The sequence below is a fragment of the Kogia breviceps genome, chromosome 7 (genome assembly GCF_026419965.1).
Source record: "Kogia breviceps isolate mKogBre1 chromosome 7, mKogBre1 haplotype 1, whole genome shotgun sequence".
Taxonomy (NCBI): Eukaryota; Metazoa; Chordata; class Mammalia; order Artiodactyla; family Physeteridae; genus Kogia; species Kogia breviceps.
The window spans coordinates 36,701,633-36,720,980 of record NC_081316.1 but is presented as its reverse complement, the minus strand read 5'-3'; the positions used below and the strand labels follow the sequence as shown (position 1 = coordinate 36,720,980).

At 49.2% G+C, this 19,348-nt stretch overlaps 1 protein-coding gene across 12 annotated transcripts in view; it reads left to right on the top strand.

The window, feature by feature from the left end:
• The window catches only part of NAV2 (neuron navigator 2), a 764,629-nt gene that overhangs the window by 638,291 nt on the left and 106,990 nt on the right, over window positions 1–19,348 (top strand). For all 12 annotated transcript variants that reach the window (XR_010841345.1, XM_067038097.1, XM_067038101.1 and 9 more), the window contains one exon: window positions 318–440. Coding sequence is in view for 11 of the 12 variants with exons in the window: in XM_067038097.1 (XP_066894198.1) it covers window positions 318–440 (123 nt within the window). In the remaining variant the exon portion in view is untranslated. The remainder of the gene's footprint in view (window positions 1–317; window positions 441–19,348) is intronic.

Below are 19,348 nucleotides of genomic sequence, written 5' to 3'. Positions count from 1 at the left end.
TTTATTAAATTTTTTTTTAAACATCTTTATTGGAGTATAACTGTTTTACAATAGTGTGTTAGTTTTTCCTTAACAACAAAGTGAATCAGTTACACACATACAAGGCGACTTATTTTTGCCGGCAAGCTGGTGATCCTTTGGGTTGAGTCAGCTGAGTTATCCCTGGGCTGTGATCAGTGACAGAGCCTCGGGAAAGCCTCAGTTCCTTCCCCCTTAGAGCACAGGATGGCCGTGCAGGACTTCTGGATATGAACCGCAGGATGGCACAGGACTTGCTCTTAACCATACATTTGCGTCATCCTCTTCTCCTTTCAAAGGTACATGACTGATGGTGGACTTGGCCTCTACACCCGCCGCCTGAACCGGCTCCCTGATGGGATGGCTGTGGTGCGGGAGACCCTGCAAAGAAACACCTCCCTGGGCCTCGGAGATGCTGACAGGTAAGCCTGCTCCACTTGGGGTTGCCCAGGTGTGGAGGTCATTCCAGAGGGGCCTGAGAAAGGAGGGCAGTGATAGTGAGAGCGGGTGGGTGCTACTTTAACCCGCCAGAGGTTGGGAGGCCTTGAAGCTGGGCCTGGGATTAGGAGCTGGCACAGCAGGAGAGAGAGGGCTGCTGACCAGCTCTTCATGCTGCTTCTGGGTAGGACGGTGCTTCTGACAGCACGAACCCAGCGAGCTCAGGCTGGGCAGTTTTTGTTGTTGTTTTGACCATTGCTACTGCATCTTTATCAGTTCAGCAGGCCCTGGGGATCTGCTTTGCTTCCTCTGTTAGCCAGCTTTCTAGGTATTGCACCTTGGAAGGAACAGAGTCCCTGGTGGTGCACAGAAGGTCTGTGTGTAGAAGGGAGCTCTCCTGGCCATGGCTGAGCAGGCTTCCCCATAATTCTCTGGTTGCCTGGTGATAGGAGGCAAGGCTTAACCATGTACCTTTATACACTGCATGCTGAGTAGTTGACATGATAGGACTTGACCGGTCTTCGTCGCTTGAGAGACAAAAAGAGCTTCAGAAAACACTGTAATAAAGAAGAATATTCGGCCTTCAAGTTTCTACTCTTTACTCCAACACAAACCAATTCTATGACCATGAGCAATTTATTAAAGAAGGGGTTTGGACTGTATGATTTCCAAAATCCCTCCCAGCTCTGATGTGCTATATTTCTAGATTTCAATACCCTTTACTGATCTGACTATTGAAGGATTTTTCTGGCATACTTGACCTCTTTCCAAATCTGGGTTGATGAGACATAACATGGAATTTTAAACTTATTTTTATTTATTTATTTTTGGCTGCATTGGGTCTTCGTTGCTGTGTGTGGGCTTTCTCTAGTTGTGGCGAGCGGGGGCTGCTCAGTGGTTGTGGCGCAGGGGCTTAGTTGCTCCGCGGCATGTGGGATCCTCCCGGGCCAGGGCTCGAACCTGTGTCCCCTGCATTGGCAGGCGGATTCTTAACCACTGCGCCACCAGGGGAGTCCCCATAACATGGAATTCTGATATGAGTGGTTTGAAATCACTGTGCCAAATATTTGTATCACAAGCCCAGCTTCTTAACTATTCTCTTAGCAGGACATACTTTTTTTACAGAGAGTGATGTGACTTTCGTAGTTCTCTGGCTTCAGAGAAATAGGGCAGCATTATTTTGAAGTTACCCCCAGAAATGGAATTTGCCGCAGAGGAATCCTCACCTTCTCTGGGGAAGACTCGGAAGCTTGGGCTGGTGTGGAGAGTGCTGAATTCGTTGTCGGGAAGTTGGCATCTGCCCAAGGCCCAGGCTCTGCCACCAACTCGACTATGTCCTTCTCCGAGTCGCCCCAGCATCCAAGGTGGTGATTGATACCAGAGAGGACAAAAGACTTGTCCAACTCAAGTCAGCTTTTTTCCTGTAATTTTATTTAAAGTATTGGTTTGAAAATTCTATAGAAAGATGAACCATTTGAGAACTGCTCTTTCTAAGGCTAAAACTCTCTATAACTAAAATCTTTAGAGTAAATATCGGCAAAAGAAAAATCAGTTGTTGTAACACCCCCACTGGAGATTTCACAGTTTGCTAAGTTATTTTGCTTATTTGCATTCTCTTGTAAACACGGAGTTGCTTAATAAATCTATTAGCATAAAGTGAAGGCCTTTTTCCCCTTGCAGCGAAAGCAGAGTCTGCAGTAGGCAATTTAATTTAATGCTTCATTGCAAGGTTAATGGAATGATCATAGATCACAGCTCAGCTTGTTCCTGCTTTTGGAGGTGGAGGATTTGGGTAGGGACTGGAAAGATGGGTAGCATTTGTTCTGTTGTTCCAGCTCAGCCCCTATGGTGGGACCAAGTAGACAACAGTGTCTCCTGGTTCTCTCCAAGCTGGAATTGCTCAGATGTGATCATTTAAGACTGAATGGATAACTGACCAACTTTTTTTTTTTAAATTAATTAATTAATTTATTTATTTATTTTCTGATGCATTGGGTCTTCATTGCTGCACACGGGCTTTCTCTAGTTGTGTCCAGCAAGGGCTACTCTTCATTGCAGTGCACGGGCTTCTCATTGCAGTGGCTTCTCTTGTTGCGGAACACGGGCTCTAGGTACATGGCCTTCAGTAGCTGTGGCATGAGGGCTCAGTAGTTGTGGCTCTCAGACTCTAGAGCGCAGGCTCAGTAGTTGTGGCGCATGGGCTTAGTTGCTCTGTGGCAGGCGGGATCTTCCCGGACCAGGGCTTGAACCCGTGTGCCCCGCATTGGCAGGCGGATTCTTAACCACTGAGCCACCACGGAAGTCCCCTGACCAACTTGTAAAGAAGGAATTCAGGTGGCTTTAAAAACAGGATTTAATAATGCTTACAGATTTTCGATTTTATGTAAAAGTTTTGACCTGTAGGCAGTGAGATATTCTACATTATTCTTGAATATGTTAAATTTCTTTACTCTCCAGAGTTAGTTTAAACAGACCATAAGAATTCTTTATCTTTGGCTAAGTTGAAATAGCAGTAGATTTGTTTCTTTCAAGTTCCTCATGTAAATCTCTTCCCAAAACTATATTCTAGATGAGTGTGTCCCAAAGTAAGAGGCTAACATTAATAGTACAGGAAATAATTTTAGATGGTAGACAGGGAAATACTTCTTTTTAACAATTACATTTTAACTGTAATTAAAAAAAATAAAATAAAAACCTTACAGCTAGCATCTCAAACCCATGATTTTACAAATATTGCTTAGGGTAAGGATAGTGTAAGCTTGGGATGATTTAACGTGAAAAATCAAGGAAGAATATCACAGATGGTGTGCAGATATATAAAAAAATAAAAAGTAGTATGCAAATGGCTACAGGCTAGGTAATCCTGTTCTTATCCTTGAATTGGAAATATGTTGTTTAAATAATTTAGACAAGTGAAAAAAATATGCAGAGAACCCAGCACCTTTCCAGAATTCTTCCCTTTTAACCTGAAAAAAAGAGCTAAGGTATTTCCGTGAAGTTTTTAATAAAAAGACAGCCCAGTCATTAAGGATTCACACACAAGCAGTAAACTACATGAGTTCTACAAAGGAAATAGCAAAAGTACTGAGAGGTGATTTCTGATGAGCCCTCAGCAAAGGGAAGGCAAGCACAAGGGCAGATCACCTCACAGTGCAGACAGAAGCATCATTGACCTTGGCAGTGCAGCCCCGAAGGACAGCTCTCTGGGGGAAGGCCCTAAAGGACGCCGACCCACCAGGCAGGCCGTGGCTGTTGGCGACGGGATGTAGCTGGGGTATCTTCAGGGTTATTAAAAGTAACTGATAGGAATGTGTACCTTCAGAGTCTGGGAAACAGAGACCGTATCTGTTCGTGAGTCTCGTTACGTCACCAGCCAGCTTCTGAGAAATAGTAAACGACGATCGTAAATTCAGGATGCCAAGTCTGTCCTTGATCTCCGGTCACTCTTTAGGGTTGCCACCCGTGGGCTCTAGTTTTTACCTGATAGTCATCAGGGCCAACTTTCAGCAAACTAGAGCCAGCTGTCTGAGAAGGGAGGATCAAACGGGACAAACGGAGGTGGCTTATTACAAGCCGTTGGCCCCAGATAACAGGTAACTGAAGAGAGCTTTGGCTTGGAGGTCTGTGGACTGGCGGCCTGGGAGAAGGAAGGAAAACAGCAAGGAGGGCCCAGGGGCTGGGCCCACAGTCGCATGGTTTGTGGAACTCTGGCTGGTTGCACGCACTGCTGTCTCCTCGGAACCCATCTTGACCTCCAGTGAGTTGAGTGTTTTCAAAGCTTAAAGGTCAGCTGTGGGAAAGTTTCCACTCTCGGGTCCCTTTCTTTGTCCCCCCAAAGCACCGCTGTGGCCCTTTCCAGCATCACGCTTTAGAGAGCAGTGAGCTAAGACAGTTAGGAGCTCCCCCGATGGTCATGTACGTGTCACTGAGAGCACGTGGAGGACAGAAGCCAGGCTTCTGTGCACATAGATGCTGAGGAGGACTTTGCATTACTTGGTAACTTTCTTCTCAACCATTAAAACGCTTATTGAACACCAGTTGCTTTTATTAATTTAGGTAGTAATAAAGATAGCAGAAAAACTAACGCCGCGTGTTAAAACGTCAGCCTGAGACTTGAACAAGATGAACATTGCCCTCTGACATCACCAAACAGGAAGGGGAAACTATTTTGTTTTGTTTTGTTTTTCCCTTGTTACAAGATTTTCATTGCCCTGCAAATTCTGCGCATTGTAGGTATTGAGATGGCATTTGAGTTGGGCCTCAGTCCTTGTGTAAACTGGCCTGTCTGCATTTGGGACCCAGGCCTTGGTGCTCGGAGCTGTCCCAGCTTCATCTGGAACAGGGAGTCCCACAGTGTGAGGATGTAACTATGCAACCTGGTATTTGACCAGCCTGCCAAGCCAGGCCCTCCTTCCTCGGTGAGAGTGTCACAAGATCTCCAAAAGCCCAGGGCACTGCTTGGCTTTGTGATTTGTGTGGAACAACACGGCCTCCTGGCACCAAGCAGTGCATTCACAGACTCAGGCCCGACCTGGAGAAAGGAATTGAATCCAGGCCAGAGCACCCCAGCCAGCCGATGCAATTGGTAGGAGCCCTCACCATGTGGTAGGTCCCCGACCCAGCTGTTTCTTAGGCATCGCCCCTGCTGGGACATGCAGGCTAGAGGGAGCACAGATGGGAATGACTTCTCCCCTCGTCCTCCCTTCCGGGCCTGGGGTAAGGAGAACAATGGCCCCACAAAGGTGTCCCGGACCATACATAGCCCCAGCACCTGTGAATATGTTATGCTACATGGCCAGGGGAGTTAAGGTTGCTTATCAGCTGACGTTTAGGTAGAGCGCCTTGGATTATCCAGGTGGGCCCAATGTAATCACAAGGTCCTTAAAAGTGGAAGAGGCAGGAGAGGGGGGCAGAGTGATGAGGTGTGAGAGGCACACCACCTGCCCTGGCTGGCTTTGAGGATGGAGGAAGGGGCCACAGCCAAGGAATGTGGGTGGCCTGTATCAAAAGGAAAGGGCAAAGGAACAGATTCTGCTCCCCTACAGCCTCCAGAAATGAATGTAGCCCTGCCGACACTGTGATTTCAGTCCATGAGACCCAATTCAGACTTCTGCCTCGAAGAACTGTAAGACAGTACATACTTATTGTTTTCACCCACCAAGTTTATTATAATTTGTTACAGCAGCAATAGAAAACGAATACGCATCTTTACCAGAAAATAATAAAACACAAGGAGGAAAGGAGTGGGGTGAGAGGGATTGGGAGCCTGGGATTGAGACATATATGTTATTGATACTATGTATAAAATAGACAAGTGATGGGAACATACTGTACAGCACAGGGAAGTCTACCTAATGCACTGTGGTAACCTAAAAGGGAGGGGATATCCGTATGTGTATGGCTGACTGATTTTGTCGTGCAGTGGAGGCTAACACAACATTGTAAAGCAACCATACTCCAGTAAAAATGAATTTAAAAAAAGAAAATAACAAAAACAATCATAATCGCTATTTCCTGATGGATCGCTATATGCCAGGAACTGTGCCAAGCACCTTACAAACTTTGTGTCATTAATTCCTAACCCTGACCCTTTGAGAGGAGATATTATCCTAGTTTCATAGGCCATGAGAAGGTTAGGTTGCATACACAGCTAACTGTCTATAGTGTCCAAGCTGGAATTGAAACCCAGGCCCACCAGACCCCCCAGAGGCTCTAACCACCTGCCATACTGCCCGCTCAGGGAGCCCTCCGTGCAGGGATTCTTCCCGAGTTCCAGCCCTTATCTTGGTGTCATCTCGTTAAATGAGGCCCTCCTCACTAAAAAAGGTAAACAACGCCCAGATGCCTGGAAAGGCCAACTCCATCCGTAAGGGACAATGCAAAACAGTTTGCATGAAGAGGGAAGAGGGATATTTCTTGATTCCTCTCCCTCCATCCCACACTTTTCTCACAGGGATACTGCAGGTGGGCTGACCCTCCTCGTCCCTTATCCCACCGTGATTTCAGGCCTCAAGGAAAAGGCCTTTCTTACGCAGTGCTGGGCCAGTTTACCCCTTCACCTCCTTGCAGGTTTGAAGGAGGGATGCCTGTTTGTGGATTCTGACCTGCTGCCAACTTGGGTGGTTTGCTGGAGGAGGGGTCCACAATTTTAAGATCCCAGGCCAGGGCTGATCCTTCCTTTTAATGATCCCAGAAATCCAGGGCCCACAGAATCTGCTGAGATTCTGCAGTCATTTGAAGAATTCTCCCTGCTGCTGGTTTACCACGGTAGTCCCTGAAGCATTGCTGGAGTTTCTCTACCCAGAGTTTGGGGGTCTGCAGGCCTACTTGGCTGAGCCATGGTCTAAGGAGGGCTCCCCTAAAACGTTCCCTCCCTCCCCCTCGCTGTCTCCTCTCTGTGCCTTTTGAGCACTGTCATTTCCTAATATTCCCGCCATCACCGAGGAAGCCAAGGGGGCGGGGTTGGCCCTTCTTTTATCACTAATCGCACTTCATGCGATCTCTGGCTGCCGGTATTTGAGCCCTGTTTCCCCTGCATTCATGTGGTGGGAGTGAGGGACTAAAGATCTGCACCGCCAGTGTCAGGAACCCCAGTAGCATGTGGCCATGGCAGTGTAAAATAAACCAGATTAAAAGTCGGCTTTTTAGTCACGTGAGCCACATTCAAGTGCTCCCAGGTCCCACGTGGTTTGGGGCCACCCTATTGGAGAATGCAGACACTCTTCAGTAGATAAGAGAACATTTCATCACTGCAGCAAGTTCTTTTGGGCAGCGCTGATATAGACCAGCTCATTTCTATTTCAAAAGGCAGCTGTGGAGTACAGAGAAGACATGGGGTTTCTTGTAGAGGGACCCTAGGTCTAGTGAAAACTCCTGAGTTTCAGGGTTTTGTCTCTAAAATGAGGACAGTATTCACTCGTGCCTCACAGGACTGTTGTGAGGAGGGCCCAAGGTGGCGGTAGGGAAAGTGCTTTATAAAGTACGGAACAAAGATAAATACACTGATTATTCTTCGGCCTGCAAGCCATTCAGGGCAATCTGGCCTCTAGCCAGATTGTTCTCTTACCTTTATATTTAATTAACTAATAGTTAAGCCCTCTTCTTTCCGTAACAGCTTTGAGTAACTACATATAGTGAAAGAACAATTGTAAATTAAAAGACTGAAACATTAGGACAGAAGGAAATGTAAGTTAGAATATGACATGTAGAAAAGGGAGAAAATTGAGAATACAGATAAGGTCCTACATGGTTACGTATATGCGTGGTAATTCAGCATTGAGATTCCTACTGGACTAAGTGAAAATGAACTTTGCCTTCCTGACTGTTCCCATAATATTTTGTCTTCATCTTGCCTTGCTTGGCTCAATCAGTTGATCTCTCCCCCTCTCTCTCTCCCTCTCTCTCTCTCTCTCTCTCTCCTCCCCTCCCTCCCCCTCCCTCTCTCCCCCCTCCTCTCTTTCTCTCTCTCCCACTCTCTCTCCCCCCTCCCCCCTCTCTCCCACTCTCTCTTTCTCTCTCTCTCTCTCTCTCTCTCTCTCTCTCCCCCTCCCCCTCTCCCTCCCCCCCAGCCCTCCCCTCTCTTCCTCTCTCATACTGCTGGCCTCCTCCTCACTGCCTCATAACTGCCTATTATACCCACTAGTGCCCCCAAGCATTTTCCTAGTCCTGCATTCCAGGGTTATACTCATTTTCTTCGAGTAAGAAGATGCCTCTAGCACAGTGCCCAGCATCAATGATCTTCATTGTGTTTCTTTTCCATCCCTTTCCGCCTTCTTCTCCTGCCCGTGTGTAGCAAGAGAACACAAAGTAGGAGAGAGTGAAAGTCACTTTCATTTTAAAGCTCATAAAAGGAGCCTTAGAGGCAAACCTCTATTTCCGTGGTAACAGGATAATAATTACTGCATTGGCCTTTCCCAAGGGCCTCTTTTCTGCTGGTACCACTGGCTTCCTTTTTAAGTTGGAGCGGCTGCTTGTGGAATGGGTGGGCAGAGGCCACCTGTGCTGAACAGGAGCAGCGCTGACAGGAAGCAAACCATCTGCACCTTAAGCCACAAAGGAATTCTCCCGGGGGGTTGTAACAAGAAGAGAAAGAATGGTCTGTGGAGTATCATTTCTCATCCATGCAGTGTTTTCCCTTAAAAAATAAGAAGGCAGTATAGTGGCCCCACGAGAACCCTCCACTCCCTTATGTTGCCCGACTTCATAGCTTTGTCCCAGGGTATGCCGTAGGAGAAGCACAGCAGAGTGTGTGTGTGTGTTAGGGGACAGGGAGGACAATCCCTCCCCCAAAGCACATTTTTCCAAAAGTGGTGCCTTTTCAATAGTTGCTTAAAGGTGATTTGGAGACTTGATGGTTGTCCAAAGTATGGATGAGAAGACATCTAGCAATACAAAAGCAAGAGTGACAGGTCAAAGAGAAACAACCAGGTACTTCCCTGGCGGTCCAGTGGTTAAGACTCCACGCTTCCACTGCAGAGGGCATGGGTTCAATCCCTGGTCAGGGAACTAAGATCCCATATGCCATGTGGTGTGGCCAAAAAGAAAAAGAAAAAGACCAAATGAGGCACCTTTTTCTGTGCTTCCTCCCCCAGAAACTTGAAGCATAGGCCCCCATCCCAAACTGAGAATCTGACTACGCCTGTGCCCTGGAACAGAAAATAACATCATGTGTTTTAATCCGAGTACCTGGGCCAGACTTTGCATCAGTTACGATAGGCTAGATTGTGCTGCATAACAAACAACTCCCAAAACCCACCCTCAGTATCTGGCCATTGCAGATCAGTGGGAAGCTACGTTGTACATCGTTCTCACCTTAGGACCCAGGGTTCCAGAGAGGCGACTATTTAGAGCATTGACAATGTCCATGGCAAAGAGAAGACACACTGCCTCTTAAAGCTTCTGTCCAGGAATGGCCCCTGTAACTTCCACTCACTTGCCATTGGCCGAAGGAAGTCAGAGGTACACCTAAATTCAAAGGTAAAGAGAAGTACATTTTTGCCAGGTGCCTGTGAGAACAAAATATGTGGAGAACTCCTTAGTGACTATCATTGTTTTATTACATACAAGTGTCAGCCCGAGCCTAATACTGCCCCCACCCCACCGCATTATGTAACCAACTCTGTATCATGCAGTTCATCACATATTCACTACATACCTATCAGATGCTGGGCACCACGGCGCCTAGTCTGACTGATGGCCTCGGTCAGGGAGGGTGAGCCCAGAGGTTAGGAACCCGCTGACTGAACTGGCTGAGGAATTTTAGACAATGCTATGGGTCAGTTGCATTTCAACAAAGTATTTGGCCTGTATCTTGATATGTGACAGCTTATAGAAACTGCTGATGACTATTTATATTGACAGAGCATCTCCCATGCACCAGGCCCTGGGGATCCCAAGGTGAGTCAGGACATTGTCCCTGCTCCCTGCCCTCAGGAAGCTTGCAGTCAAATCGAGGGGAGAGGAGCCTTAATAAGCCCTCATAACACTGTGTGCCATGTGCCAAAGAGATTTGTGGGAACTGGAAGGACCAGGGGTAGCCCTGAGGGCTAAATGTCATCCTACATTGGGAATTTGTTGTTAACTATAATGAAATGCAGGAGGTTTATTTTCCTGTCAGTGGTGATTTGAGAGATCCTTTAAAAATATTACCCAAGTGTCAAAATAGGCCTGCTTGTTTCATTATCCACTTGGGATTTTCCTTTTGTTTCCTTTAATATCCTTTGTCGTGTTTGAAGAGCAGCCTAGTTGTGATTTCTGTGACTGGAATGCAGGAGCTGATGAAATAAGCCTGGTGTAGAAGGAGCCCTTACGCCAGCTGTGGAGAAGTGTTCCTGGTTAATAAGTGTAGCCTTTAGGCTGGTCATGCTGGACAGTTGCGCCAGCCAAGTTTCCGTTCAAGGTTACCTTGCATGTAAATGTATTTTCCCAAGGCTGCCTCTCCAAAGAGAGGCTTACCATGCAAGGCTGGGTGAGAGAGAGCACCCTTCGGGGTCACCAGCCGCAGCCCTCTCTCACTTTGCCAGTGAGGAAATCCAGGTCTGGGGAGACGGTTTGTGGTCCAGTGACTGCTCTGTCCTCCAGCCTTTGGGGAGCAAAGTCATCTCGGCGTGAGTTTGGAGAGCATGAACTCTGAGTAACTGATGAAAGCGCACGTTATGTCTTTGGTAAGGATGAACGCAGTCCATGCAGTAAGGGAGGGAGTGCAGTAGGAATCAAGAGTCCTTGTCCTAGACCTGGTTCTGCCACCATTGAACGTCTTGGGCAAGATGCTCCCCCTCCCTGAACCCCTCGTTCCTTCATCCCTGCAGTCAGATCTGCCGATGTTTAAGGTCCTTGAGATCCTGGGACTCGGTGTTCTTGTTTGTCATTTGAAGGACAGAGTTACAGAATGACTCAGGACTGTGACTCATTCACACAGGGCAGGGACTCCACGAACCTTTCGGCTCTGACGATCTCCATGACAGGTGTCGTCGTGCAATGATGGCGCGTTGCTATTAGGAGTGCAGTGCTTGTCCAGGGGCCCCTGCTGTGTGCAGACCCAGCAGGCTGAGGGGGCCCCTCTTCTTCCAGAGGAGAGAAAGCCTCAAAGTCCATCCTTACTGCGCTTCAAAGCTAAGGCACGAGGCACTTAGGGAGAGAGAGGCGGGTAGCAGTGTCGCTGACGGCAGGCACAGATGAATGCCCAGGGCTGAAAGACCGAATGAAATCTTGCAAAAGGGGAAGGCAGGGCAGACAGAGCTGTGACCGGGAGTGGTGGGGGTATGTACCTTTCTGACGCTTTGGAGAAAATCTATTACACGTGATAATGGATTTTGCTCTAACTTGGAGCTTCACCAGAGTTATATTAGAAGTTGAAGCTCGTGGGATTGTAGTCTTATTTTCACTGAGATAAAATTCCAAGTGACTGATAAGCAGTGAATTGTATTTATTTCGGTGGGTGTTTTGACTCAGGATTTAATTAGACTTGGGAGGACATTGTTCCCTAAATCACCACTAGCAGCGGCCTCTGCCTGTCCAAAGGGGAGCGGGAGGCTTTCGGAATGAGCAGCGTCAGGGGCCTTGGAGGGACTTCCCTGCACTGTGATTTTTCATGCAGTTGGCAGGCTTTGTGGGGTACACCAGAGTCCTAGAGGGCAAAACTGGGAATGGGTTTATACAAGACCATGCGCTTTACGGATAAGGGAGCAGACTCTGAAAGGTGACATGCCTTCCCAAAGCCACAGTGCCGTAAGGGGCAAAGTTCGGATTTGAATTCAGGTCTCCCTGGGCACAAAACCTTTGCTTTCCATCATCGTGCTTGCTTCCTCTTTGTTCAGAGGCTCAGTGCCATCCTTCCAGAAGGTGACTGGGAGCTACGTGGGTGATGGGCGAGCATCTCCTTAGTGCTTTGCACCAGCGGAGGTGCTTGCAAAGGTGACAGACTGGGGACTGCTGACCTTTGAGACAGTCCTCCTCCCAGCTCTCGTTTTTTCCCATTGGGAGTCTGGGTCATAGGAATGCCAGAGACTGCGGCTCAGGCCAGGCTCTGCTGCTGCGGAGGGAACTCTAGCTCTTCCTTAAGAAGAATTTGGGGATGCTTCAAGCTGTGGGAGTCACATTTTCCTCTGTAGGAACATTTAACTTGTTCCGTGCCAGAACCTCCAGCAGAGGCTTCAGAGTTGCCTTTGCCCTACTGGTCACACCTGGTGACCTCCAGGGTCTGTCTCCTCCGGGAGTGGCCTCTGCCATAGACCCCTATGGCTTTTGTGTCTTGGGACTTAAGGAAAAGGAGGCCGGCTTCGTGCGCTCCAGCTGCAGCCCTGTTGTTTTCCCTTGTCCGCTGCACACTTTGATTTATCCCCCTCATTAATCCGTGGTACTCAGTTCTGTAAAATTGCCTGAAATGAGATCTGAAGAGGGACTCGGACATTTTGAGGGATGTTGCAGGATTGTGTGGAGGAGATTAAATGGGGACTGAAGGAAATGAGGTTGGCTGCATGCCTCGGTGGCCTCGAAGCCCCTGACTCAAGGATTTCTGTCGTCTCCTCTCTCTTTAGCTTACCCTGAGATTTGGGGAGAAGCACTCAGAACCCCTCTGGTGGCAAAATGAGGCTTAAAAAAAAAAAAAAAGAAAAAACTATCCTCCCTGGCTGCCTCTTTGGGCTTCCGGGACGTGGACCCGTGGGTAACCCACGAGGGTGCGGTAGTTGAAGCCCTAGAGGAGCCGTGCAGCAGAATCACAGTGCACCTTGGCCGGGCAGGGCTCTCATGTGTTGTCTTGTACAGGGTACACAGGTGGCTGCAGAGGGTGAGTGCAGGGGCCACAGTGGGTGTCCTACCATCAGCCAGAAGCTGAGTACCATGCAGGCAGATGCGGGGAGATCTCCAGGTACCCTCTGCCTTGTTCTGTGGGAGCTCTTGCAGGGAGAAGGGATCATTTTTCCCTTGTCAGTGTGGGAGCAGCTCGTGAGAGCTCCGGGCACACCAGGGATGGAGGTCCCTTGGGAGGCTGTCTAAACTCCTCCATAGGACTCTCTGACAGTTTGCAATCTGTGGTCCTGGCCTCTGAGCCTCTTTGTCAGCAACAGCTACTCTTCTAGGTATTGTCCTAAATGCTTTGCATATTTGCTCTAACCTCCCAGGGGACCCAGGGAGGACTTATCCCCATTTCACAGTTGAGAAGTCCTGGGTCAGTGGGTCTAAGTGATTTGCCCAGGGGCACGTGGGCAGTGAATGGCAGAGCTCAGTTTCCAACCTGGTCTGTCGGACTCCAAAAACATGTTCTCCCTGGGGTACTGCGCTGCCCGTCTCTGACAGAGGAGGGTATGCCAGTGATGAGTAGTCCATGGACCCAGCTCTCTCCTGGAATAATCAGGAATAACCTCCTGGCGTCCCTTACCTCTGCAACCCCCACTCATGCTCCAGGACTGGCCCCAGCCCTGCCCTTCCTAGGAAGCCTCTTTGCCCTCTCCTCTCCTCCCCTAACCCCAGACAGGGTCCCCCGCGGGCCTCTCATCCATCCAGGGTCTCCCGGTAACCCACGTTTTGCTCTCTGGTAGCATGTAACATGCCTTTGGAATTGTCTGCTTCCAGGTGTGGTCTCCCCGACTGAACTAAAGGGAGGAACCGGAAATGGTATCTTACTCTACTCAGCATTCCTGGGCTCTGCACGGGCCTGGCATATACCGTAGATGTTTGCTGTATAATTAATTTACAGTATCCTAAGAATGATTAATAAGACTTGCTGAATATTTAGGTTTCTTCTCCTTTTCCATCCAGTCTGTTGGCAAGTCTTGGGCATAGTCCCTGCAAGTGATCTCTCAGATCTCTCTGCTTCTTAGTGTCTCTCATCTGCCATCACAGCGGTTCAGGCTGCCATCACCTCTCATTGAGCTCCCCCTGTGGCCTCCTGACCGGGCCCACTGTTTCCTCCATGGCCTTCGTGTGGTGCATTCTCCACCCAGCAGCCGTGTGATCTTCTTAACACGTACATCGGATCTCCTCTGCCCCCTGCCTATAACTTTACCTCAGTGGATTTCCACTGCACATAGAATAGAATCCATACTTCTTACCATGGTCTCCAAGGTAGGGCATGTTCTAGTCCCTGCCTGTCTCTCTGGCCTCACCTCATTCCACTTTCCCCTCCCCAACTCATGCCTTCCTCTAGGTCCTTGAACTTGCCAAATGTCTCCCTTCAGAACCTTTGCCTGTGCTATTCCTTGTGCCTGGAATGTGCTTCTCCCGCTTCGCTTCCCCCTTTCTTTTTATAAGGCTGACTCATTCTCATCCTTCAGGAATCAACTCAACAACATCTCACCCATCTCTCAGGGAAGGTCCCTGACCACTCTCTCTAATGGTCTCAGCTGTTAGTGTCTTCTGGATCATCCAGTCTGATTTTTTCACATCCCTATTTGCATTTGCATTCTTTTTTTTTGGCGGTACATGGGCCTCTCACTGTTGTGGCCTCTCCCGTTGCGGAGCGCAGGCTCAGCGGCCATGGCTCACGGGCCCAGCCGCTCCGCGGCATGTAGGATCTTCCCAGACCGGGGCATGAACCTGTGTCCCCTGCATCGGCAGGCGGACTCTCAACCACTGCGCCACCAGGGAAGCCCCGCGTTCATTTTTATTTATTTGTCTGTTATGTCTTTCCAGTAGACTGTAAGTATCAGTAAAACATAAACTAGGTCAGTTCTGTTTGCAGATGAATCTCCTTCCTAGCACAGTGCCTGGCTCAGAAGAGTGCTCATTACATATGTTCTTGAATGGCTGTCTGGCTCTGTGATGCAGGGACCATATGCAAAATACTTAAAGCCAGTGAGGTGCAGGCACCAACCAACCAGAACAGGGCACTCACCAGTCAGAACAAGGGCAACAAGGCAGTGGCCAACCAGAACAGGCACTGACCAATCAGAATAGGGCACTGGCCAACCAGAACAGGCACTGACCAATCAGAGTGAGGCATCAGTGGTGGTAAACAACTCTTATTGCCAACACAAATCAATTCTGGTGCTGGGGCTTATAGTGATCCATCCCACTCAGTCCTCATCCAGTCCTCAAGTTAAGTTAACCATGGCCCCAAGATGCATTCAAAAAATGGGTTTGTTGGTATCCAGGAGCTTCTCCTGTGTGAGACCGAATGGTTCGACCCAGCCCACAATCTTTCCCGGAAAAAGGATTTCAAACCTGCAACCCCCTGACATGTTTAGACTCCAGCTTTGCTGCCTCCCAGCTACATGACAGAGATCAATTAACTTAACCATCCTGAGCCCCCATGTCCTTGTCTATAAAATAAATAATAACGAGCCCACTTCCACCTCGTAGAGTTGCTGTGCAGAGTAGATTAGAGTAGTGCGGGGGTAATGTTAGCACAGCTGCTGAGCCCAGTTAAACACCCTCCATAAACAGCAGCCAGTTTTGTTTTAAGGATTAGAACACCAGTTGCACAGATGAGGAAAGAGAGACACAGGAAGGTTGAAGTGCCTAAGTTGGGGGTCCAGGATGGAAGTATAGGTCCTGCCAACCCCAGGTCCAGCACTGTGGCCACTTGCCTGCATCACCTGTGTGCCACAGCATACCCTTCTCTTTGTGATTCTGCCCTAGGGGACAGTCTCACTCAGCGCCTGTCCCCCTGCTTCTCCTATCCTTGGGGAACTCTGGCTGAAGAAAAAGCAGAAGGTATCATTTAAGGCCGGAGCCCCCCACGAGTAATTGCTAAAAGCTGTAGTAGTCAGCACACTCCACATCCTGGCAAGAGGCCCCACTCTTGAAACCAGCAGGCTGACCACAGCGTAACAACATCAGAGGTGCAAACCTGTTAAAATCCCCAACAAAGGTCTTGAAACAGAACTTGAAAGGGTTTATGACCCTGTGGATTTAACTGTCTCTCGGAGCCAAGCTATAATTCCAGCTCTTCGTTTGGAAGTAAAGATCAGAGCCATAATTTGAGGAGGGCCTTGGAACACACACCGATTATGTTTCAAGACACAAGCTGTGGGCTGTGCTATGGGAGCGCCTGGGGTGCTGACCAGGCAGGGGGAGTATGGAGGGGAGGGGAGCGGGGAGTAAAGCAGGGTGTCTAGCTGAGGCAATTAAATGTCCTTGCTTCTCACTTTAAACAAGGTAGCCTCCCAGAGGGCTGTGCTCTTAATGATCTGGGATAAAGTGCTAGAGGGCAAAGCCAGCAAGCTGGTAGAGCTAATGCAGGCTCTGGCCTTGAATGTCCCTGCAGGAAGTCTGGAGCAGAGGGCCTCTGTCCATAAGCAGCACTTGTCATGCTAATGACTCAGCCACCACGCCAGTGCCGGTGCCACCAAGGTCAGCTCCCAGACTTCAGATTTGAGCTCCACTGGGGCCGGAGAGCTGGGCCTCCTTCTCAGCATCGCTCTTCCGACCGCTTCATGGCGTGTTCTCACGTGCTGTGTTTCCCGGCGCCCCTCTGCTCTCATGGCCACTGTCCTGTTACTCCACGCATTGGCCCATGCGTAGCCGCAGTGGTCCTCCCCAAATGCGAATCTGGCCGTGCGTATCAGAGCATCACTCACCTGCTTAGAAGCGTCTAGAGCGGTCCACCCAACCTCGGCCCCGACTGCCACACCAGCCTCACTTCCCACTTCCTAATCCGCAGCACCAAACCTTTCACAGTTTCTAGCACACTCCACGATGTTCTGCGTCTCTGTGCCTTTGCCCATGGAAGGCCCTCTGCTCAGAATGCCCTCTCCTGGCCCTGCTTTGCGAGGCTAACTGACACATACACTTCTTCCAACGTTCGGTTCCAATGTTTCCTTACTAGGCATCTCAGACTAAGTAAGTTTCTTTCCTGGGAGCTCCCAAAGGGCCCCATGCAATCCTTTAACTTCTAACAAAATCTTAACTGTTATTTTTTTCTATTATCTCTGTATTAAGCTTGAAGACAGGGATTATCTTAGTTATCATTGGGTTTCCAGGAGCTGATAATACAGTGTTTGGCACACAGTAGGTGCTCAGTCAGCACTTGTTAAACTGAACTCCTGTTTTAGCCAGATGAGTTGTGTTTCCCCAGTTTGAGGCTTTGGCTTTTCACTGTGAACATGGTTGTTTTTCTCACTCCCAGCACTGGTTCAGCCCTTAGCTGGGTGGGTGGCACAGAGTAGGTCTTCACTGAAGGATCAGGTGCCAGCCTGACTGAAATGACTGGAGTGTGGCTGTCCCTTCCATCCAGTGGAGCGCTCACCAGGACTTAGCATGTGTAGGGTGCTGAGCTGACCCTGTGGGTACACAGGGTTCTGGAGTGGCGCCTTCTTTAAAAAAAACCAAAGGCTTCTCTGTTATCTCAAAGACCAGGTCGTGAGAAACTGAGGGAAAGGGCAGGGGACTGTCGATGCTTTCTGATTCAGAGGTCGAACAAGAGCACTAGAGTAGGATTCCTGGAGGAGAGGGGACTTTTAGGTGGATCTTGGAAAACAAGTGGGATATCTGAGTGGTGAGGAGGATAAAGAACAGTACAGGTTTGGCAGGGAGGGAAGTGGGACGGAGGGAAAGGAAGTCCCATCTCTGCAGGCTGTGTTTTCCAGGCTGACTGGTGCTTTACTTGGATACCTAAAGCCTCATCTCTAGTAGCCATGTCCCACTGTGCCCTTCAGAAGTCACCTCCCCCATCTCCAGGCTGTGTCAGAGGTCATCCCCTGTGCCCTTCGACAGGAGCCGTCTGAAAACAGACCCTGATATAGAGGCAATAGCTGACTTATCTGTAGATGCCCTGGGGCTTACCGTATTAGAACTAGCCACCTCCTAATGATTAAACACTACACAAACACCCAGTGACCAGGGGGTGTCCTGCCATAAATGGGTTGTAAACCAAGGGGTGCAGCAGCTGTCCCACCAACTGGAGGGAAGGAGGCTGGAGAAATGCTTTCTGCCCTAAGCAACGAGCCTTCTGACATGCACCCAGAGAACAGACCCAGAACTTCACTGCAACTGGGAAGGAGGTGGGGGAGGGGAGCGGTGGGGTTCTGAGGTCACTGAGAGTGGAAAATAACAAGCACCGCCCTCCCCTCTCTTGTGCCGGGTGCATTAAGCTGCATCACAGCCTGGCTGGTGAGTTCGGTGTTACAGATGAGGAAATAGAGCTGGTAACCGATGGGGCTGGTTTCAAATGATGTTCCATTTCATCTGCATACCCATCTATGAGGGGAAAACTATCACCACCACCTTCAAGTTAGATGATGCAACTGACTCAGAGAGGCTAGATCATTTGTCTGGAGTCACACAGCAATCAGGACTAGAACCCAGGTCATCTGACTTGCATGCACAAGCCCTCCCCATTATCTCACATGACCACACACTGCCCCCAGCCACTCCCAAGGGTCAAGGGACTCAAAGGGCCAGGTGTGGGACATTGCCTCTCCTATCGCTACCCATTCCCCACAATCTCTGAGTTAGCTCCACTTGAGTCCAACAGGGAAAAGAATCACATCTGCTTCTGCCTTTTGCTTCTCCAGGAAGGAGGCCACTGGGCTGTATTGGTGGGAAAAGTAAGGGGTTCACGCCCAACTGCCTGCACACACTCTTCCTAGTGGTTTAGAAGGGGCAGACCACGGCTATGGGCGTGAAGCCTCTTGAGAGCCAGGGAGGAGAATGAAGCCCTCTTGCCTGGCAGGCTTAAATGTCCTTCAGAGGAACCTTGAGTTTCCAGACGCAAGTTTCTAGGGTAATCCACACCTTCTTTGCGCTCTGGTTTCCCTTCTGTGAAATGGGCATGTGAAGTCCTGGTTTCTCCTCTCCCGTGCAGCTGGCTGCACCCCTAGGACAGGTGTGGCTCCGGCCTCAGCAGCCCAGGTTCTCCCTGCTCCCAGTGAGGAAATGACCACCCAGTGCTAATGGAACATAAAACAATGTGCTCCAAGGGCAGTTTGGATGCTCTGATCAGGTTACAGTTAATTCTTTCAGAACCTCCTTCCCTGGGAGGCACAGCCTTACTAGTCTCAGAAATTCCCTTTCCCTGCCCCAGGGCCTCGTTGTAATTTAAGGTGGTTCTGAAAGAAGATAGCATCTAAATCCACTGGGTTGCTCTCCAGGCTACAGGCTTTAGCCCCCATGCCGGCCTGCACTGGCCTCCCTCTTGCTCCAGATGCCACCAAATGGGCTTTGAGAGTCAGTGTTTCTCATCTGCCTTTCTTTTTCTTTTTCATGCTTCTTTGGATTCAAGACCTCAAACCTGAGGCAAAATGCAGTGGTTAAGAGCCGAGGAATAGCCTGTCACCCAAATACTTTGGCTGGGATAGCCCAAATCCCAGCTCAGCCACTTACTAACCAAATGACTTAGAGTAACTTAATGCAGATAATTAGAGGCCCTTCTTGGCGTACTCGGCATGAGACCCACCAGTGAGAATCCCAGTAAATGAGAGCATTTATTCAGAAGAAAGATTTGGCTCCAAGG